Source organism: Pristiophorus japonicus, chromosome 10 (assembly GCF_044704955.1).
Source record: "Pristiophorus japonicus isolate sPriJap1 chromosome 10, sPriJap1.hap1, whole genome shotgun sequence".
Classification (NCBI taxonomy): domain Eukaryota; kingdom Metazoa; phylum Chordata; class Chondrichthyes; family Pristiophoridae; genus Pristiophorus; species Pristiophorus japonicus.
The window spans coordinates 49,183,689-49,207,463 of NC_091986.1; the positions used below are offsets into that span (position 1 = coordinate 49,183,689).

At 46.8% G+C, this 23,775-nt stretch overlaps 1 protein-coding gene across 1 annotated transcript in view; it reads left to right on the plus strand.

Moving 5' to 3' along the window:
- Positions 1–23,775, plus strand: part of LOC139274985 (collagen alpha-6(IV) chain-like) — a 401,423-nt gene that overhangs the window by 293,466 nt on the left and 84,182 nt on the right. Inside the window, exons 23-32 of the mRNA XM_070891802.1 lie at positions 522–603; positions 1,601–1,707; positions 2,774–2,966; positions 5,441–5,503; positions 7,289–7,354; positions 7,467–7,568; positions 14,885–15,106; positions 16,116–16,277; positions 17,397–17,567; positions 18,767–18,910. Of these exons, the coding sequence (XP_070747903.1) occupies positions 522–603; positions 1,601–1,707; positions 2,774–2,966; positions 5,441–5,503; positions 7,289–7,354; positions 7,467–7,568; positions 14,885–15,106; positions 16,116–16,277; positions 17,397–17,567; positions 18,767–18,910 (1,312 nt within the window). The remainder of the gene's footprint in view (positions 1–521; positions 604–1,600; positions 1,708–2,773; positions 2,967–5,440; positions 5,504–7,288; positions 7,355–7,466; positions 7,569–14,884; positions 15,107–16,115; positions 16,278–17,396; positions 17,568–18,766; positions 18,911–23,775) is intronic.

Here is a 23,775-nt window from a genome sequence, read left to right on the forward strand (position 1 = left end):
CAGAGGCAAGAGTACGACTCACTGAGCAGCGGCTGTCACTGTTGTCCACCTTTTTAACAAAAATAATTTAATGAACTCCACTCTCAACTAATTTTTGTGAGCGACATGGCTGAATCACAGCCCTGCACCCCTTCACCCCAACAGCCCCGAAAACCCTGCTGCTATTTTCCCTAATCTCAGCCTTTTGACCCTCAGGAATTTTGACCCCATGGCCTCAGTACCTCGGCCACACTTTGGACCGATGGACCTAACCTACCGCCTGACCCTCTGACCTCCAGCCATAGCAACCATTCCTGGTAACCAGGCCGCTCTTGAACCACTTGACCTTCCTGAACTCTGATCCGGGGGCTATATAAATGCAAGGTGTTGTTATTGTTGTTGTTCTGATGTGCGCTTTAAAACTTCACTTGGCATATCTAGCTGTGTTTAAATCAAATATATAAATTGGGCAGGGGAAACTTCCAATGTCCAGCAAAGGAATGACATGATCTGCAGATCTGTTGTTAATGTCACACCAACAGGGAGCGCCTGGTGCTGTTGGAGCTCGAGGCCGAAAGGGACAGAAAGGCGATCCTATCATCGTCACCACCATAACCACCAAAGGTACAAGTGTTTGACTGATCGACGAGGCTCAACCCTCACAAGTGGCAGATAAGCAAATATTGGCCGAGGTGGTGACTTGGAAAGAACACAAAATTTGGAAAGAGGGGGAGGGGTGGAGGATGTGCAGGGAATGGGAGAGGAGGAGTGGAAGAGAGAGAGAGGAGAGGAAGACGGGGGAGGAGAGGAAGACGGGGGAGGAGAGGAAGATGGAGGGAGGAGAGGAAGATGGAGGGAGGAGAGGAAGATGGAGGGAGGAGAGGAAGATGGAGGGAGGAGAGGAAGGCGAGGGAGGAGAGGAAGATGGAGGGAGGAGAGGAAGATGGAGGGAGGAGAGGAAGGCGGGGGGGAGAGATGAATATTTTTTCTGTAAGGATTTGAAACGAAAAATGCCATTTAATATTCTTTTGTAGAATTGTTCAATTATCAGGTCTGACACGGCCATGAAAAGCTCTTTAATATTAAGAGTAAGCCAACCCGTGAGCTGGTATTTATCGGGCTACATTGCAACAAATGTTGGTGAGAGGTTAGCTTTTCCTGATGATGTCTCAGAGAGCTATCATGACAACGGAAGGTTCCATGGGGAGGGGAGGCTTCATAGTGAGAGGAGACAACATGGCGAGAGGAGGTACCGTAGAAACAGAGGTACCATGGAAACGGAGGTACCATGGAAACAGAGGTACCAAGGTGAGGGGAGGGGAGGGATGAAGCGAAGTGATGAAACACCTCTCTAAAAAGGAACCAAAGGGAGGAGTCCATCTATGCTACTTCCTTTTAAACCCCACTGGCCAGTTCAGGGGCAACAGTAGGATCGATCTTTGTCCTGTGGTGCAGAGATTGGCAGGTGCCCCAGTTCATCGGACCATCAATTTATGGATGAGAAGGATTGGCTCACAAAACAATTACGTTCACAAATTCCTGATTTGCCCTTGCAGAAAAACATCCAAATGAGGTATAAAAAAATAAAGATGAACATGTAACGTGACATCTGTTTATTCAGGTTCCAAAGGAGATCGAGGCGAGTTTGGGCTAACAGGAGCTCATGGAAAACCAGGTCTCCCTGCACAAGATGGTAAACCGGGCCAACAAGGCTTTCCTGGACCCTCTGTAAGTACAATTTCAATTGATGCGGCGAGTTCTACGCCACCTCTGTAAATCTGGCACGGCATTTTATACAAGTTATGGAGCTGATAGATATTCACATATTAGGACAATGGAAGCAGATTCAATAGTAACTTTCAAAAGGGAATTGGATAAATACTTGGCCAGAAGACATTTGCAGGGCTATGGGGAGAGAGCAGGGGGATGAGACTAATTGGATAGCTCTTTCAAAGAGCTGGCACAGGCACGATGGGCCGAATGCCTCCTTCTGTGCTGTATCATTCTGTGGTTCTATGAATCAGCAAAGCGATCTGTCTGAGTTATCCCACCCTCTCCCACCTCAATGATTTCCTTCATGTCCCTGCTCACAGCCTTCACTTCTCTGACACTGGCCTTGCAGTTTGATTCCTGTCCTCACCACTCCTTCAGCCTCCGTGCCCTTGACTTTGGGATCACCCTCCCTCCCCTCTCTATCTGCCTTACCTCCTTTCTTCTGTCTCATTTCTCCACCCCTGCTCCTCCCTCCTTTTAACTGTCCACTGCCCCGTCTCTTGGAGTTAATGGTGTTCCCACAATGTTGCCACTTTTCTCCTCCTCGGTGGTGGAGGTGACAGGAGAGGGAGGTGAGTTGCTGCAATATATCTTGTGAGACTGTGTGGTGGAGGTAGTGGATACTGAGTCCAGTGGCGGGGGTAGAAATCAATATTATTATTTCAACCAGTGCCGATGATGTCACTCCAATTCTGGCCCCTTGGGCATCTCCAAGTTCCATTGCTCCCCCATTGACGGCTGTCTAGGCCCTAAGCTCTGGAATTCCCTCTCTAAATCTCTCCGCCTCTCTATCACTGTCTCCTTTAAGACACTCCTTAAAACCTACCTCTTTGCCCAAGCTTTTGGTCATCTGACATGGCTTGATGTCAAATTTTGTCAGATAATCACTTTCGTGAAGCACCTTAGAATGTTTTATTATGTTAAAGGCGCTATATAACTGCAGCTTGTTGTTGTTGACGAGGTGCTGTAATGGTAGATGTTTGGTCAGTTGTCTAAATACGTGGTATAACTTGCATTTCAGGGTGATGCTATGAAAGGTTACCCTGGCGATGATGGTATCCGAGGCAGCCCAGGCCATAATGGATACCCGGGAAGGCCTGGTCTGCCAGGCGTGGGCATTCGAGGTCCTCGAGGGAGGCCTGGTCCTCATGGTGACCTAGGACTTGATGGTGTTCCAGGAATTCCAGGTATTCCGGGCCTACCAGGTACTCCAGGTACGTGTGCACCTTCCATGTCTTAGCTCAGTGACGGATTTGTAAAGTTAAGAAACCTTCATGTAAATAGAAGGCAACTCATGGAGGTGAATTGACTATTCACGGTTAAGCCTCCATTGCCCAGCAGTGCTGCTCTGCAGTGCACAATCCCAGCCTCCTTCATCATTTGATGGCTTCTTTCAATTGGCACCAGGCAGTGGCAGCTCAGAAAACCCACAGCAAACTAACCTGGGTTGAGGTGAAGACAGTTCCCCCTCAGTCATTGCCAGGGCTTGTCCATAGGAACAGAAGGATGACATTCAGTCCCTCGAGTGCTCGAGCTCCACTATTCATTTAGATCATGATTGATCTGTATCTACCCAACTTGGTTCCGTAACCCTTAATACCCTTACCCAACAAAAATCTAGCAATCTCAGTTTTGAAGAAGAGAGTTCCAGATTTTGAAGATGAGCAGGGGAGTTATCCACAGTGTCCTGGGAAACGCAACAGCCAATTTGCGAACAGCAAGCTCCCACAAACAGCAGTGTGATAATGACCAAATAATGCCCTCAAATTCCGTTTTGGCCTTCCCGCGGGCATTTTAGAGAAAAAATACGCATCTACCTTAAGCTGTTGCCCACGTTCGACTTTCCGATGCTGAGGCCTCCTTCGACTGCCAGTCGCAGCGCGTGCACGTCGATGCGTGCGCAGGCCTACAGCTGGAGTCACATGGCTCTGGGCAGCCAATCAGGTAAAGTATCATAGTAATGGGAGTTCCACAGGGTCCTAAACTCCTATTACTATGATTGTGAAGGAGCCCAAAACACCCAAAACACTAATAAAAATTAGAAAATAATTGCACTATATTCATTTAAATTAAAGTTTTTTAAAATAAACTTACCGTTGTGGGGAGGGTTTTTAATGAAAAAATATGTTTTAATAACTTTATTTTTACATGTTTTTGTGTTTTTTAAAACATTTGTGCCTGTAAAAGTAGCCTATGCACCTGCTTTTTCAGGCGCAAGAATTTTGAGGACATTTGTAAGCGTAAATATCAGAAATTTCCACTTTCAAATGTTCTCGCTCCCGAGATGTGACCATCTGTCAAGCCAGAAACTTGACAGGTCGGAAATGCAGGTTTCAGTGCATGCGCATTGCGCGCTGGAAACCGGCATTTCCGATGCCTTCCTGTGTCCGTAGGAACTCTGTCTGGATCCGGGGAGGCCGGAATTGTTGGCCCAATCTGTTTTAGTGATGTTGATTGAGGGATAAATATTGGCCAGGACACTGGGGATAACTCCCCTGCTCTTCTTCGAAATAGTGCCATGGGATCTTTTATATCCACCTGAGAGAGCAGACAGGGCCTCGATTTAACATCTCATCCAAAAGACGGTACCTCCGACAGTGCAGCACTCCCTTAGTACTGCCCCTCCGACAGTGCAGCACTCCCTTAGTACTGCCCCTCCGACAGTGCAGCATTCCCTCAGTACTGCCCCTCTGACAGTGCAGCGCTCCCTCGGTACAGCCCCTCCGACAGTGCAGCACTCCCTCAGTACTGCCCCTCTGATAGTGCAGCACTCCCTCAGTACTGCCCCTCCGACAGTGCAGCATCCTTTAGTACTGCCCCTCCGACAGTGCAGCGCTCCCTCAGTACTGCCCCTCTGACAGTGCAGCGCTCCCTCGGTACTGCCCCTCCAACAGTGCAGCACATCCTCAGTACTGCCCCTCTGATAGTGCAGCACTCCCTCAGTACTGCCCCTCCGACAGTGCAGCATCCTTTAGTACTGCCCCTCCGACAGTGCAGCGCTCCCTCAGTACTGCCCCTCCGACAGTGCAGCGCTCCCTCAGTACTGCCCCTCCGACAGTGCAGCGCTCCCTCAGTACTGCCCCTCCGACAGTGCAGCGCTCCCTCAGTACTGCCCCTCCGACAGTGCAGCGCTCCCTCAGTACTGCCCCTCCGACAGTGCAGCGCTCCCTCAGTACTGCCCCTCCGACAGTGCAGCGCTCCCTCAGTACTGCCCCTCCGACAGTGCAGCGCTCCCTCAGTACTGCCCCTCCGACAGTGCAGCACTCCCTCAGTACTGCATGGGAGTGTCAGCCTCATATTTTGTGCTCAGGTCCCTGGAGTAGCACTTGACCCCACAACCCACTGACTCAGAGAGGAGAGTGCTGCCCACTGAGCAACTGCTGACACATTGTCAAGCAATTCTATCAATCCACCAGCTACCCTATCACAAATGACTGGATTTACTGAATTCAATTTCACAACTTGCCCTGGTGGGATTCGAACTCACAAATGAGCTTATCACTACCCCTTTGGGCAGAAGAGAAGATGGTGGAAAGATTATAAAACCTATGGGAAACATTATAGAAACTTCTTTGTATAAATCTTAGTGAAGATGACAGGTAATTGGCTATCTTTAGAGAGTATTTTTAACTCCATGTTACCTCCTGTTCACTATAATTCAAATTTGTGTGTTTCTTGTTTCTGCTAGGTGACTGTATTGACGAACAGGAAATCTTGACGAGACAGGGAGATCTCACACAATTCCAATATGGTAGCTTTCTCCAGTTAACGATTTTCTATCTGTTAGCCTTTCAACTATATTGAAATCAAGTAGCATAGTTCTGATGGAGACTGAGAGGGTAAATAGTGAAAGATTGTTTCCGCTGGTTGGTGGATCAGTAACGAGGGGCACAGACTGAGGAGTCTCACTGAGAGAATGAAGGGGGGAGTTAGAAGAAATGTTTTCACCCACAGGGTTATTGGAACAGAGAATGTTTTACCGCAGGGGCAATTGAGGTGGACTGAAACATAATTTCAAGGGGAGTTGGAGGAGAATTTTAAAAGGGAGAATATAAAAACATACGGGAAAAGGGGGAGGGAAATAAGATTAGCTTGCGTAACTTCAGTTGAAGATTGGTGCGATGGGCTGAATGGCCTCCTGTGCTGTAATTTCTGTAACTCTATGATATAAGTGCATCATTTTGTTTAGTTGGTTGTGTTTAAGGGTATTTTCTGCTGATACCCCTTGATGCCAACCTCCTTTGTGCATATCCCTGCAGTTTTGGGCTGTGGGATGTGGGCTACAGATGACTATAGTGACAGAGATGGGTCTTACCTGGAATTGAGAAAACTCATTATATATCTGGCCATAAACCTTCAACTCAATAAATCCATTAATGTCCAACCCAGCATGGTGCTGGGACATACAGGAAGCTTATTTTCCCATCAAACAATGATTCCTTGCAATTAGGTAATTTCTTTGTAGGACATATTACTAATATATTTCAATCAACACTTAAGAGATTTACCAAATGGTTGATCTCACTATAGGGCCATTGGGCACAGGTTAGCAAACCACAAGTCTGCAGTCAGTGATTGTCCAGACATTGACAGAGTTCCCAGTCCCCGCTCCCTTTGAGAACCTTTCCTCATGATGAGAGCTAGAGTGGGGAATCTGCCCAAATATGTTTATTATAAGATTTCATCGCAGATGTTCATTCTGCTTTGGAACTCCTTTGTAATATTCTTACTCTGACGAGTTTCATTTTAACTGGAGCAGTCTCTAGGGAATTCTCCATTATAGTAAGTGTTTCCCTACCCTGTATGGTCACCGAATCCCCCACCATCAACATCCTGGGGGTCACCATTGACCAGAAACTTAACTGGACCAGCCACATAAATAATGTGGCCACAAGAGCAGGTCAGAGGCTGGGTATTCTGACTCCCCAACGCCATTCCACCTTCTACAAGGCTCTCCGCTTGCCTGGACACCATCCATGACAAAGCAGCCTGCTTGATCAGCACCCCATCCTCTACCTTAAACATTCACTCCCTCCACCACTGGTGTACCATGGCTGCAGTGTGTACCATCTACAAGATGCACTGCAACAACTCACTAAGGCTTCTTCGACAGCACCTCCCAAACCCGCATCCTCCACCACCTAGAAGGACAAGGGCAGCAGGCATATGGGAACACCATCACTTCCAAGTTCCCTTCCAAGTCAAATGTACCTGCCATTCCTTCATCATTGCTGGGTCAAAATCCCAGAATGCCCTCCCTAACAGCAGGTTGGGAGTACCTTCACCACACGAACTACAACGGTTCAAGAGAGTGGCTCACCACCACCTTCTCAAGGACAATTAAGGATGGGCAATAAATGCTGGCCTTGCCAGCGATGCCTACATCCCGAGAATATTAAGGAAAATATCAGAAGCAGTCTATTTGAATTTTTTCAATGAGAGTTTCATTATAACAGGGTCTTGATGATTGGGATTTTTATTAAAGTTGTGGAGATTAATTTTGGTTTCTGAACTGTTATTATGTTAATCTACACAGCTATCCCTTGTGGAACCCCAGGACCTGCCGGCCAAAGGGGACTACCAGGCTTGCTTGGAAATAAAGGTAGTGTAGAGATATATTGCGTTGCCGATGATGTCATATATATGTTATTATTTACACCAATCAACATTGGGCTATTTGGCTACCTCACTTAAAAGGAATTGTTGCATTCCAGGTGTCAAAGGTCAGCTGGGATTTCCAGGATTGTCCAGACCAGGATTCCCTGGACGGAAAGGTTTCATCGGTGCTCCGGGCTCAGGAATTCCAGGACCACCAGGTTATCAGGAAGCGAAGCTTCTCCATTGCGATCGTGTCTAAAGTGATGTGTTAGGAACAAACGAACAGGAGGAGGCCATTCAGCACCTCGAGCCTGTTACTATATTCAATCAGATTATGGCTGGTCTGTATCTTAACTCCATCCATCTGCCTTGGTCTGTAACCCTTAATACCCTTACCCTTAAACCATTGGTAGCGGTTTTGATACAACTTAGGGTCTTGTTAAACTAATTCAGAGTGCAACTAAGAGCCAACGGTATTGGTGAGGGACTGGAGTCACAGATAGGGCCAGACCAGGTAAGGATGGCAGGAGGTTGTACTCAGTAAGATAATGGGACTAAAGGCAGATAAATCCCCTTAATCTGATGGCTTGCATCCTAGGATCTTAAGAGAAGTAGTGGCAGGGATAGTGGATGCAATGTTGTAATTGACCAAAATTCCCTGGATTATGGGGAGGTCCCAGCAGATTGGAAAATACGTGGCTTGAGAAGTGGTGCAGAAGGGAGGGATTCAAATTCCTGGGACATTGGAACCGGTTCTGGGGGAGCTGGGACCAGTACAAGCCGGATGGTCTGCACCTAGGCAGCACCGGAACCAATGTCCTAGGGGGGAGTGTTTGCTAGTGCTGTTGGGAAGGGGTTAAACTAATATGGCAGGGGGATGGGAACCTATGCAGGGAGACAGAGGGAAGTAGAATGGGGGCAGAAGCAAAAGATAGAAAGAAGAAAAGTAAAAGTGGAGGGCAGAGAAACCCAAGGCAAAAAGCAAAAAGGGCCACATTAAAATAAAATCCTAAAGGGACAATGGATGTTAAAAAGACAAGCCTGAAGGCTCTGTGCCTCAATGCGAGGAGTATTTGGAATAAGGTGGACGAATTAACTGCGCAGATAGCAGTTAACGGATAAGATGTCATTGGCATCACGGAGACATGGCTCCAGAGTGACCAAGGTTGGGAACTCAACATCCAAGGATATTCAACATTTAGGAACGATAGACAGAAAGGAAAAGGAGGTGGGGTGGCGTTGCTGGTTAAAGAGGAAATTAATGCAATAGTAAGGAAGGACATTAGTTTGGATGATGTGGAATCTATATGGGTGGAGCTACAGAATACCAAAGGGCAGAAAACACTGGTGTGAGTTGTGTACAAACCACCAAACAGTAGTAATGAGGATGGGGACCGCATCAAACAAGAAATTAGGGATGCGTGCAATAAAGGTACAGCATTTATCATGGCCGACTTTAATCGACATATTGATTGGACTAACCAAACTGGTAGCAATGCGGTGGAGGAGGATTTCCTGGAGTGTATTAGGGATGGTTTTCTGGACCAATATGTCGAGGAACCAACTTAGAGGGCGCCATCCTAGACTGGGTGATGTGTAATGAGAAAGGACTAATTAGCAATCTTGTTGTGCAAGGCCCCTTGGGGAAAAGTGACCATAATATGGTAGAATTCTTTATTAAGATGGAGAGTGACACAGTTAATTCAGAGACTAGGGTCCTGAACTTGGAGAAAGGTAACTTCAATGGTATGAGACGTGAATTGGCTAGAATGGACTGGCGAGTGATACTTAAACGGTTGACGGTGGATAGGCAATGGCAAACATTTAAAGATCACATGGATGAACTTCGACAATTGGACATCCCTGTCTGGAGTAAAAAATAAAACGGGGAAGATGGCTCAACCGTGGCTAACAAGGGAAATTAAGGATAGTGTTAGATCCAAGGAAGAGGCATATAAATTGGTCAGGAAAAGCAACAAACCTGAGGACTGGGAGAATTTTGTAATACAGCAGAGGAGGACAAAGGGTTTAATTAGGAGCGGGAAAATAGAGTATGAGAAGAAGCTTTCTGGGAACATAAAAACTGACTGCAAAAACTTCTATAGATATGTGAAGAGAAAAAGATTAGTGAAAACAAACTTAGGTCCCTTGCAGTCAGATTCAGGTGAATTTATAATGGGGAACAAAGAAATGGCGGACCAGTTATACAAATACTTTGGCTCTGTTTTCACGAAGGAAGACACAAATAACCTTCCAGAAATACTAGGGGTCCGAGGGTCGAGTGAGAAGGAGGAACTGAAGGATATCCTTATAAAGTGGGAAATTGTGTTATGGAAATTGATGGGATTGAAGGCCGATAAATCTCTGGGGTCTGATAGTCTGCATTCCAGAGTACTTAAGGAAGTGGCCATAGAAATAGTGGATGCATTGGTGATCATTTTCCAACAATCCATCGACTCTGGATCAGTTCCTATCGAATGGAGGGTAGCTAATGTAACACCACTGTTTAAAAAAGGAGGGAGAGAGAAAATGGGTAATTATAGACCAGCTAGCCTGACATCACTAGTGGGGAAAATGTTGGAATCAATTATTAAAGATGAAATAGCAGCGCATTTAGAAAGCAGTGACAGGATCGGTCCAAGTCAGCATGGATTTATGAAAGGGAAATCATGCTTGACAAATCTTCTGGAATTTTTTGAGGATGTAACTAGTAGAGTGGACAAGAGAGAACCAGTGGATGTGGAGTATTTGGACTTTCAAAAGGCTTTTGACAAGGTCATACACAAGAGATTGGTGTACAAAATTAAAGCACATGGTATTGGGGGTAATGTACTGACGAAGATAGAGAACTGGTTGGCAGACAGGAAGCACAGAGTTGGGATAAACGGGTCCTTTTCAGAATGGCAGGCAGTGACTAGTGGAGTGCCGCAGGGCTCAGTGCTGGGACCCCAGCTCTTTACAATATACATTAATGATTTAGATGAAGGAATTGAGTGTAATATCTCCAAGTTTGCTGATGAGATTAAACTGGGTGGCGGTGTGAGCTGTGAGGAGGATGCTAAATGGCTGCAGGGTGACTTGGACATGTTAGGTGAGTGGGCAAATGCATGGCAGATGCAGTATAATGTGGATAAATGTGACATTATCCACTTTGGGGCATAAACACGAAGGCAGAATATTATCTGAATGGCGGAAGATTAGGAAAGGGGGAGGTGCAACGAAACCTGGGTGTCATGGTTCATCAGTCATTGAAAGTTGGCATGCAGGTACAGCAGGCGGTGAAGAAGGCAAATGGTATGTTGGCCTTCATAACTAGGGGATTTGAGTATCGGAGCAGGGAGGTCTTACTGCAGTTGTACAGGGCCTTGGTGATATTGTGTTCAGTTTTGGTCTCCTAATCTGAGGAAGGACATTCTTGTTATTGAGGGAGTGCAGCGAGGGTTCACCAGACTGATTCCCGGGATGGCGGAACTGACATATGAGGAGAGACTGGATCAACTGGGCCTTTATACACTGGAGTTTAGAAGGATGAGAGCGGATATCATAGAAACTTATAAGATTCTGACGGGACTGGACAGGCTAGAAGCAGGAAGAATGTTCCCAATGATGGGGAAGTCCAGAACAAGGGGACACAGTCTTAGGATAAGGGATAGGCCATTTAGGACTGAGATGAGGAGAAACTTCTTCACTCAGAGAGTTGTTAACCTGTGGAATTTCCTACCACAGAGAGTTGTTGATGCCACTTCATTGGATATATTCAAGAAGGAATTAGATATGGCCCTTACAGCTAAAGGGATCAAGGGGTATGGAGAGAAAGCAGGAAAGGGGTACTGAGGGAATGATCAGCCATGATCTTATTGAATGGTGGTGCAGGCTCGAAGGGCCGAATGGCCTACTCCTACACCTATTTTCGATGTTCCTATGTTTCTAAAACTGCAAATGTAACGCCCCTATTTAAAAAAGGAGGCAGACAAAAAGCAGGTAACTATAGACCAGTTAGCCTAACATTTGTGGTTGGGAAGATGTTGGAGTCTATTATTAAAAAAGCAGTAGCAGGACATTTGGAAAAGCAAAATTCGGTCACACAGAGTCAGCCTGGATTTATCAAGGGGAAGTATTGTTTGACAAATTTTCTAGAATTCTTTGAGGATGTAACGAACAGGGTGGATAAAGGGGAACCAGTGGATGTGGTGTATTTGGATTTCCAGAAGGCATTTGACAAGGTGCCACATAAAAGGTTACTGCACAAGATAAAAGTTCACGAGGTTGGGGGTAATATATTAGTATGGATAGAGGATTGGCTAAAGAACAGGAAACAGAGATTCGGGATAAATGGTTCATTCTCGGGTTGGCAATCAGTAACCAATGGGGTGCCGCAGGGATCAGTGCTGGGACCCCAACTATTTACAATATATATTAACGACTTGGAAGAAGGGACTGAGTGTAACGTAGCCAAGTTTGCTGATGATACAAATATGGGAGGAAAAGCAATGTGTGAGGAGAACACAAAAAGTCTGCAAAAGGAAATAGACAGGCTAAGTGAGTGGGCAAAAATTTGGCAGATGGAGTATAATGTTGGAAAGTGTGAGGTCATGCACTTTGGCAGAAAAAATCAAAGAGCAAGTTATTATTTAAATGGAGAAAGATTGCAAAGTGCTGCAGTACAGCGGGACCTGGGGGTACTTGTGCATAAAACACAAAAGGTTAATGTGCAGGTACAGCAAGTGATCAGGAAGGCCAATGGAATCTTGGCCTTTATTGCAAAGGGGATGGAGTATAAAAGCAAGGGAGTCTTGCTACAGCTATATAAGGTGTTGGTGAGGCCACACCTGGAATACTGCGTGCAGTTTTGGTTTCCATATTTATGAAAGGATATACTTGCTTTGGAGGCAGTTCAGAGAAGGTTCACTAGGTTGATTCCAGAGATGAGGGGGTTGACATGAGAAAAGGTTGGGCCTCTACTCATTGGAATTCAGAAGAATGAGGTGATCTTATCGAAACGTATAAGATTATGAGGGGACTTGACAAGGTGGATGCAGAGAGGATGTTTCCACTGATAGGGGAGACTAGAACTAGAGGGCATAATCTTAGAATAAGGGGCCGTCCATTTAAAACTGAGATGAGGAGAAATTTCTTCTCTCAGAGGGTTGTGGATCTGTGGAATTCACTGCCTCAGAGAGCTGTGGTAACTGGGACATTAAATAAATTTAAGACAGAACTAGACAGTTTCTTAAACGATAAGGGAATAAGGGGTTATGGAGAGCGGGCAGGGAAGTGGACCTGAGTCCATGATCGGATCAGCCATGATCGAATTAAATGGCGAAGCAGGCCCGAGGGCTCGTATGGCCTATTCCTGCTCCTATTTCTAATGTTCTTATATTTCCTTCCCGAAAGCACATTAGTGAACCAGTTGGGTTTTTACAACAATCTGACAGCTTCATGGTCATGTAAGTGGAATCACCCCTCTTACAACAGTTCTAGTCCTCCGGAATTATAGTCATGAACAGTAATATATAGTCATAGACATGTCTTTTGGTCTCAACCATCACAATGCTTTTATTCAAGTTAAAGCACACACCTGCACCCAGTAAAAACACACCCTGGTAGTGTAAAACAAATAACACAATACAACACACAGTCTGGCCCCTCTAAACAGGCCCGTAACGTGAAGCACCCACATTTAAAACACCCCTGGTCTGATTCAAAAGTACCACCGGATCTGTCCACAGAATTGTGCATACGCTTATGAACCTTGCAAAAACCTCCCCATTAAAACCCCTCAGGCTTTGTTGGGACACACGACACCCTTTCACACTATGCGCTGGTCTTAAAGATGCATGCGCTGGGATAAATATTCACCAATTACCCCTCTGGCTTACTTGCTGCTTCTCCCGATGAGGCGTATCTTCTGGGTCTGTACCAATCTGTGGAATTCAAGTCCAGTCTCAAGGTTAGCTTCCCAGTCGAAGTAGCAAGGCTCTCTTTGCTTGTAGATGGTGATTTCTTCTCTCCGTCCCAGACAGAGTGCTCAGTCCTTGTGCGTTGAACGATGCGAGCAGGCGTAGAAGAGGGGAGAGAGAGAGATGGCTGCAACTGGCATCTTTTATACTTGCAAAAATGCTTCTTCTCATGCCAAAAGTTCAACTGTTTTTCCCCTGAGGCTGTGCAACTGAAAAGCAAAATCAAGTCTTTGGCCTGTTCCTTTGTCAACTGAGCTGTACCTCAATGTGTGGCTCTGACAAGTCTGTGGTTGAATAGCTTTCCTTTGTCTTTCGATGGCCTGAACACATTCCATGACAAAAGGCGCTCATCAACCATGACGTTCCTGCTTTCAGCCATTTACCCATCCCCGCCCAGCTGATGCGTATTCCTGTGGGGCATGTTTGGGCCTGCCCCAAGTCAGTGCTGTCTGCTCTCTGCAGTAATATAATGCTATTTGAACTCACGTTCTCTGGATTACTAGATAGTAACATAAAGAAACTGGATAAATACTTGAAGGGGGAAAATTTGCAGGGCTGCGAGGGAAGAGCAGGAAAGTGGGACTAATTGGATAGCTCTTTCAAAGAGTTGACACAGGCAAGATGGACTGAATGGCCTCCTCCTGTGCTGTATGATTCTATGATAACCACTACCCTACTGTACCATGTGATCCATCACCCAGTATCCCACCCATCCTTTGTACACCGTGCTATCAGCTTCAGCGTGGAATCTGTCCAACTCCCTTTTGAACATTTGCAGTGAATCCCCAATCATTACACGAACTGGAAACTTGTGCCAGTCGATGTCCCTCCACGAAAAATAATACCTCCTGATATCTAACCTTGGTCTTTGCTTACGTAGCTTATCCGTGCGTCCCCTCCTTAAACCTAACCTATCGAACACGGACACTGTCTGGTCCTACGATCATATTAAGACTTCAATCAAATCTCCCTGATGTCCACTCACTATTGTAGCAAAAAGCTGCAGATCCCTGAGCTCATTGTGATATGCAAGGGATTTGAAATAGCTCAGAGCCAGGATGTGAACTGGTGGAACTTATCCTGAAGTTCAAACACTTCATATTCTTCCCTGCCTGAAATTTTAAAATTCTCATCCTTGTTTTCAAATTCCTCCATGACCCTCGCCCCTCCCTATATTGGTAATCTTCTCCGACCCTACAACCTTCCGCAATCTCTGCGCTCCTTCAATTCTGGACTCTTGTGCATCCCCAATTTCCATCGCTCCGCCACTGATGGCCGTGCCTTCAGCTGCCTGGGCCCTAAGCTCTGGAATTCCCTCCCCAAACCTCTCCGCCTCTCTCTCCTCCTTTAAGACACTTTTTAAAACCTCCCTCTTTGGCCAAGCTTTTGGTCATTTGTCCTAAGATCTCCTTATGGTAGCTTGGTGTCAAATTTTGTCTGATAATCGCTCCTGTGATGCGCCTTGGGACGTTTACTATGTTAAAGGCGCTATATAACTGCGAGTTTTTATTGTTGCTGAATACTTAGTGAAAGCTGCTAAAATAAAAATTGTAATGTGCTCAACCCTCATGCAGGTTTTGTTGGGCCCCGTGGAGATCAAGGACTCCCAGGCCCACTTGGGCAGGATGGGAATGCTGGTCTTCAAGGCAAACCAGGGAGGCCAGGGCTACCTGGTGCCAAAGGTTTGCCCGGAGAAGCCATCGGTGCGTTGCCAGGATACCAAGGTGTACCAGGGCACTCAGGGAGGCCAGGAGCCAAAGGAGGTCAAGGAGACGCAGGCGAAACTGGACTCAGAGGCAAGGAACGGCTAAGATTATTATTTGCCTGTCAAGTCCTGGGCACCACACTTTAGGAAAGATGTCAAGGCTCTGGAGAGGGTGCCGAGGAAGTTTACCAGAATGACACCAGGGATGAGGAACTTCAGTTATGTGGAGAGACTGAAGAAGCTAGGGTTGTTCTCCTTAGAGCAGCGAAAGTTAAGAAGTTATAGAGGTGTTCAAAATTATGAAGGATTTTGATAGAGCAAGTGGGGTCTGTAACCAGAGATTACAAACAATTGGCAAAAGATCTAGAGGGCAAATTAGGTGAATTTCTTTTACACGCAGGGTTGTTATTATCGCTACCTGAAAGGCTGGTGGAAGCAGATTCCATAGGAACTTTCAAAAAGCAATTAGGCACGTACTTAGAGAGGATTCATTTTCAGGGCTATGGGGAAAGAACAGGGGAGTGGGACTGATTGGAGAGCTCTTTCAAAGAGCCAGCACAGACACGATGGGCCGAATGGCTTCCTTCTGTGTTGTAAGATTCTAGATTCTAAGTTGACCTATGGGAGGTTGAAATTAATTTTCGGCAGAGCAAAACAACTCAAAGTGAATCAACAGCCCATTTCACTCTACGCCCATTTGGGGGTTTAAATGGTCTTTTCATTGCACGTCTGGTGAAGTTACGGCCACAGAGCATGAGAGGAAATTCACCTGCCAAATTTCTCCCCAATCGAAGGAAACTGAGGTCATTAAGAACTGCGAACTGCGCCCAGAATGGAGATTTGACCTAGAGCCTTTGCAGGTCCATACAGCTCACCCACTCACTAAGATCAAGCTGAGCTACGGGGTCAGGGTGGAGGAAGGGCTGGGGCTCGTGGGGGAAGAATATCATTTATCTCTTTAGTAATGAATGGAATCGATGGATCATATAGCTGAGGCCCAAATGGACGAGGTCATCACCAATCTTGCCCAACCAGCTCCGTTGTTTAGAGAATACATTGTCTATTCGCAAAGGACCTTAAAGCCCTTTTATTTTCCTCAGGTGCGGATGGAATGTTGGGAATGCCCGCTCCCAAAGGTGAACGAGGCCAGCCAGGACCACATGGCATTGCAGGATTACCTGGACTGAAGGGACAACCTGGGGGTATGGCTCAGCCAGGATTCCCAGGGTTACCAGGGATACCCGGTTTTCCAGGATCTGTGGGTAAGCAGAGTGTTTCACCATCAATTGTCTGTAGCATGAAGGGTGATTCCCAGGGGAAGCTGAGTGGACAGTGATCATCAATCGGAAACCAGGGCAGTGATATTGTAGTGTCAGCCGTGGCACAGTGGGCAGCACCCTCGCCTCAGAGTCAAAAGGTTATGGGTTCAAATCCTACTCCACAGACTTGAGCCACAAAAATTGAGGCTGGTACTCCCAGTGCTATACTGAGGGAATGCTGCACTGTCGGAGGTGCTGTCTTTCGGTTGAGACATTCAATTGAGTTTAGTTTGGCATGGCCTCCGTCAGTCACCTTTCTGTAATTGAACGCAGTGAGTTCTTCTTTATACAGCTTTTAGCAGTTGGAACAACCTGGTGGTGATTCATTGCCGCACTGTATCCCCTCCCCCTTGCTCTGTCACTGATGTTACAACACATTGGAGGTTCAGTACTTGCCCACACGCACTGTGGGAATAGGATTAATTTGAGTTGCCAAACTGCAGATAGCCTTACCTGTGGGACAGAGGCCAGTAGGGGCCCTGACTCCTGACTGCTTAATTTCAGTCCTAAATTTGGACCCTTTACAGATATTTGGTTTTTGAAGGTCAAGAGAATGGGGGTCAGATATGGTCAGTAAGAAGAGAAAGAATCATTTTAAGGCAGGCCTCCACAGCACAGTCCATTAGCCCTGTGCATCTCAAGCAACATTCAACTGCTCCAGTCAGAGTATTGATAGGCTTTAAGCCTCCATGTCTGATACATCATCTTCATCCTCATCATCAGCGGTTGACTGAAGGCAGCTTCTGCTCAATTCTCCCTTCTTCAACCTTACCATCTCGCATTCTTCAAGTGACCCAGGAACATTCCCATTTTCCTCCCTCTTAGTCATTCCCCTTACATCTGCTCTATCAGTCCCTATCTTCCTCCTCCTCCACTTCCACCTCCTCTTCCTCCACCTCCACCTCCTCCTCTTCCACTTCATTTTCCTCTTCCACCTCCTCTTCCACATCCTCCTCCTCCTCCTGTTACACCTCCTCCTCTTCTTCCTCCCCCTCATCCACTTCCACCTCCTCTTCCTCTTCATCCTCCTCCTCCTACTGATGAAGGTTTGTTTGGTTATAGGTTCTCAGGGTTACCAAGGTGAGCATGGTGATCGTGGTCCACCGGGACCTGCAGGAATGAAAGGAATGCCAGGGATTCCCGGTGCCCAAGGAGCGCTTGGGGATGTAGGATTTCCAGGACCCCTCGCTCCTGTTGGTATGGACGGGCTTCCTGGCCTCGATGGACTAAAAGGTAAAATAATCATTAGAAATTGATTAAACGAGTTGAAGTGCATAAACTTACATGCCAGCATTTCTATCATGCCGATGAAAAGCATTTCCTGGAATTGAAGTGTAAATTGCTCAGATAACATGTCTCGTATGATGGAGAGATGGCTCAGAGTTCAAATGAATGATTTGAAGCATCTATTTTGAATGCAAATCATTGAGTGACACCCCACATTGTGAATGGGATTGGATTATAACACTATAGGGCCATTCTGTACCCACACTGGGACTATAACACTATCGGGCCATTCTGTACCCACACTGGGACTATAATACTATAGGCCATTCTGTACCCACACTGGGACTATAACACTATAGGGCCATTTTGTACCCACACTGGGACTATAACACTATAGGGCCATTCTGTACCCACACTGGGACTATAATACTATAGGCCATTCTGTACCCACACTGGAACTATAACACTATAGGCCCATTCTGTACCCACACTGGGACTATAACACTATAGGCCCATTCTGTACCCACACTGGGACTATAATACTATAGGCCCATTCTGTACCCACACTGGGACTATAACACTATAGGGCCATTCTGTACCCACACTGGGACTATAACACTATAGGGCCATTCTGTACCCACACTGGGATTATAACACTATAGGGACATTCCGTACCCACACTGGGACTATAACACTATAGGGCCATTCTGTACCCACACTGGGACTATAACACTATAGGCCCATTCTGTACCCACACTTGGACTATAACACTATAGGGACATTCTGTACCCACAATGGGACTATAACACTATAGGGACATTCTGTACCCACAATGGGACTATAACACTATAGGCCCATTCTGTACCACATTGGGACTATAACACTATAGGGACATTCTGTACCACACTGGGACTATAACACTATAGGGACATTCTGTACCACACTGGGACAATAACACTATAGGGACATTCTGTACCATACTGGGACTATAACACTATATGGCAGGATTCCCGAGGTCTGGGGCTTTAAAGGTCGACCTGGCATCAGAGGTCTGAAGGGGGATTCTGCAATATTGTTTAGCATAGCTCTATGCCTGTCTCTTATTAACAACCTGCTTTCAGTGTGGATGATGCTAATATGCCATGTGCTCGATCCGAGGTCCCAGATCTCTAACTGACGTGAGTGCGTTGAATTCAACCCCTTAGGTGTAAAAGGTTTACCAGGAATGGCAGGATTCCCCAGCATTCAGGGCTTTAAAGGTCGACCTGGCGTCAGAGGCCCAAAGGGGGTATCTGGAGTCCCTGGAAGCGCAGGGACCAGAGGCCCTGAAGGGAGGAAAGGTCACAAAGGTAAGTGTTAATCTGCAGCAACTTTACTCAAAGTTAGAGCTTGTGAGCTGTCTGGGTAACTCATTTATGACAAGAGAATATTCTCACCACAATTAAAAACTATTAAAGGGATTTGGCCCCAATTTTACCTCTTCTGCTTTATGTACCTGCAGTCGATGGAGGCTGATACCCAGCGCAGTACCTGAGGGAGTGCTGCACTGTCAGAGGTGCCGTTATTCAGATGATGTGTTACACTACATAGGATTGCATAGGATATACAGCACAGAAACAGGCTATTTGGCCCAACCAGTCCATGCTGGCATTTATGCCCCACTCGAACCTCCTCCTGTCTTTCCTTACTAAATCTATCAGCATAACCCTCCCTTCTCCCTCATAAGTTTTTCTTGCCTCCCCTTTAATGCATCTATACTACTGCATTTGCATCAACCACTCGCTGTGGTAGGGAGTTCCACATTCCCTTTGGGTAAAGAAGTATCTTATATTGATGGTCTCTGGTTATGCTCTTCCGCACAACTGGAAATACTCTGAGGCTGAAATTCACCGTCCCTGAAAGTGACAGCGACCGTGGGGTTTGGGCGTCCGATCGAAAAAATCGATTGGCCGCCATGGTAGGATGATTTTCCTCACCGAGCCATATTCAACTCGAGGGGTATTTGAGTGGTGCTCACTTCCGCTGGAAATGACAGGGTGAAGCCGCTGTACAGGTAACTTTCCAGCGGAGAGCTCTGCAGCATGCAGGCCACTAAAAAGCAGCAAGGACAGGGATTTTCAGCTGCACAAAGTTAGGATTTTTCCCGGCAGTGCCCCCGCGAGGTATTCAATGCGGTACATGAAAGCGACACTGCTGGAGTTTTGCCGCGATCGGGGCCCTTTGGTAGGGAAATAGTTTTATTAATTTTAGTGTTTTTATTTCAGATTACATCATCCACTGTATTTATCTTTTCAATTAGTTTTATTAATTGTTTTGGCTCCATTCAACCTGCTGAGTGCTGCTCAGAGGTTTGCACATACCCCTGTACTTTTGGACAACTTTCAGGTCTGACTCTTTAGTGGAGACCTGTAGGCTGCAGAGACCTGCTTGGCAGGGTTCACCCTGAGGATGAGAGGAGTGTTGGTATACCTGCTCAGAAGCAAGGCGGTACGCAGGAGAAGCACCGTGCAGACAGGCAGCGGGCAAGGAAGGCAGCAGCATGATTCGTTCATTCTGCGCCAGACCAGTGTGCCTGCCACCTTGACCGGCCCGAATCAGGATTGCGGTTGGCTGCTTGGGGACAAGGGATATCCCCTGTCCACTTGGCTATTCACTCCACTGCGGAACCCCAGGACAGCGCCAGAGCATGCATACAATGACGTTCATTGTGCCACCAAGTGCATCATCGAGCAGTGCATAGGCATAAGCAGAGGTTCCGGTGCCTGGACCGCTCTGGTGGCACCTTGCAGTACTTTCCTCAACGGGTCTCCATCATCATCGTGGTCTACTGCATGCTGCACAACCTGACCATCATGAGGGGACAGCCGCTGGAGGTCGAGCCAGCAGTACCACCTGAGGAGGAAGAGGACGCAGGAAGGGAGGATCCCCATCGCCCCAGAGCTAGGAGGCATCGACCCTTTGCCACCCTGAAAGGGCCGGGTGCAGACTGGCCCGCACCCTCCTGGGAGGGTGGGTCCACATATATGGAGGTGCCTGACACCTCCCCTGCAATCTCTCTCCATGCATTATGTACTGGCGGTCTGCCAGGTCTCCCCACGTCAGGAAACAGTATTCTTCTTCTGTCCTCCACACAGTCCATCAGTGTCTCCAGCTCCATATCAGTGAACCTGTTTGCTCTCCTTACAGCTCTTACACTAGCCATCCTTCCAGACTCCTTCCAACCTCCTTCCAAACTCCTTCTCCCCTCAGGGCCTTGAACCCTTATCTGCATGCTGAATTTCTCAGTGGTGATAACGCTCAAATTAAGACAGCCATACTGCTGAAAAATCCACTTTGGAAGGGTTCATTAGTGCTGGGACCCATTTGTTCACTTTTGGAGCTGAATATGGGGTGACCCAGCCACGAAAAAATTTCGACACTAATGGCCACAAAAAGGAGGGGAGCACCAGCTTTCCAGCAGTACTGAATTTCGGGTCCTCTCTGTATCCACTCTATAAAAACCTTTCATAATTTTAAACAACTCAATTAGGTCACCCATCAGCCTTCTTTTTTCAAGATAAAAGAGACCCAGCCTTTTCATCCCCTCGCAGTTCTACCTCACTTGTCACTTTGAAACAAAATCCTGCAAGGCAAAGTTCCATCTAGCACATTACAGTTTAGCTTCTCCCCACCTCAGGGCCATGATTCTATCGTGTCTGAGGTCCTGCACTGTAATTCCACATGCAGACATCCTGTGTATATCTCACCCTCAATAAGCTCCCCACGGGAGTGGAGCTAATTTATACAACAGGAAACTGTTCAACCTCCATCGTCTTCAGTCCAGATCCAAGGTCATCCCATCCTCTGTCATTGAATTACAGTATGGAGACAACGCTTGTGTTTGCGCACACTCTAAACCATCATCAGTACCCTCACCAAAGCATACGAGAGTATGGGCCTTACATTAAACATCCGTAAGACGAAGCTTCTCTACCAACTTGCCCCCGCCACACAGTACTGCACCCCGACTATCAAGATCTATGACGAGGCCTTGGACAACGTGGACCACTTTCCATACCTTGGGAGCCTACTGTCAACAAGAGCAGATGAAGTGATGACGAAGTCCAACACCTACTTCAGTGTGCCAATGCAGCCTTCGATTGCCTGAGGAAAAAAGTGTTTGAAGACCAGGATCTCAAACTCGGCACCAAACTCATGGTCTACAGAGCAGTAGTGATACCCGCCCTCCTATATGCCTCAGAGACATGGACTATGTACAGCAGGCACCTCAAAGCACTGGAGAAGTACCACCAACGCTAACTCCGCAAGATCCTGCAAATTCATTGGCAGCATAGGCGCACCAACATCAGTGTTCTCGCTCAGGCCAACATCCCCAGCATCGAAGCATTGACTAACATAGAAACAAAGAAAAAAGGTGAAGGGACAGGCCATTCGGCCCTTCGAGCCTGCACTACCATTCAATATGATCATGGCTGATCATGCAATTTCAGGATCCCACACCTGCCTTCTCTCCATAACCCCTGATCCCTTTAGCCGTAAGGGCCACATCTAACTCCCTTTTGAATATATTCAACGAACTGGACTCAATAACTTTCTGTGGTAGAGAATTCCACAGGGTCACAATTCTCTGGGTGATAAAGTTTCTCCTCATCTCGGTCCGAGATGGCTTACCTCTTATCCTTAGACTATGACCCCTGGGAACATTCTTCCTGCATCTAACCTGTCCAATCCCATCAGAATTTTATATGCTTCTATGAGATCCCCTCTCATTCTTCTAAATTCCATTGAATATAAGCCTAGTTGATCCAGTCTTTCTTCATTTGTCAGTCCTGCCATCCAGCAAATCAGTCTAGTGAACCTTTGCTGCACTCCCTCAATAGCAAGAATGTCCTTCCTCAGATTAGGAGACCAAAACTGCACACAATACTCAAGCTTTGGTCCCACCAAGGCCCTGTACAACTGCAGCAAGACCTCCCTGCTCCTATACTCAAATCCTCTCGCTATGAAGGCCGACATGCCATTTGCTTTCTTTACTGCCTGCTGTACCTGCATGCCTACCTTCAATGACTGATGTACCATGACACCCAGGTTTCGTTGCACCTCCCCTTTTACTAATCTGTCACCATTCAGATCATAATCTGTGTTGTGTATCTGTAAAGCATGCACTCCCATTTTCCACCACCAGGGAGCTCATCCCCTGAATTTCCAAGGGATCCCAGCATCCCTTGGGAGCACTCTATATAAGCCTATTCCTCACTCTGGAGTGTCTTATTAAAGACTGATGTCACTGTTACTTTAACCTCCCTGTGTGCAGCCTCATCTGTGTTAGGAACACAATAACTGGCGACGAGAATACGAATCCAACGCAAAGATGCAGCAAACTGGGCATCCTGGAGAAGTTCTCGGAGGGTGAGGACTGGGAAGCCTATGTCGAATGGCTAGTCCAGTACTTTGTAGCCAATGAGCTGGACGGAGAAGGAAGCGCTGCAAAAAGGAGAGCAGTTCTCCTCACGGTCTGCAGGGCACCGACCTACAGCCTCATGAAGAATCTTCTGGCTCCGGTGAAACCACAGATAAGTCGTATGAGGAGCTGTGTACACTGGTTCGGGAGCATCTTAACCCGAGGGAGAGCGTGCTGATGGTGAGGCATCGGTTCTACACGTGCCAGCGATCTGAAGGTCAGGAAGTGGCAAGCTACGTCGCCGGCTCAGGCGACTTGCAGGACAATGTGAGTTTGATGGCTACCTGGAGCAAATGCTCAGAGACTTTTTTGTACTGGGCATTGGCCATGAGACCATCCTACGAAAGCTTTTGACTGTAGAGACACCAACCCTCAGTAAGGCCATTGCGATAGCACAGGTGTTTATGTCCACCAGTGATAACACCAAACAAATCTCTCAGCACACAAGTGCTAGAAATGTTCATAAATTAACTGGAACTGTCTTTGCGAGCAGAAATGTACAGGGCAGAACCCATGAGTCTGCAACTGCCAGCAGGCCTCAGGTGACTCAGATGACTCAGAGTCCCCAACAAAGGATTCACACCTTGTTGGTGTTGTGGAGGCTTCCATTCAGCCTATTCATGCCACTTCAAAGGGTATGTTTGCAAGTACACGGGGTGCACACATTTTCGATGAAATGTCCACCTATAATGCTAAACGTAAAATTGAATGGCTTACCCGTAGCCATGGAACTGGACACTTGTGCTAGCCAAT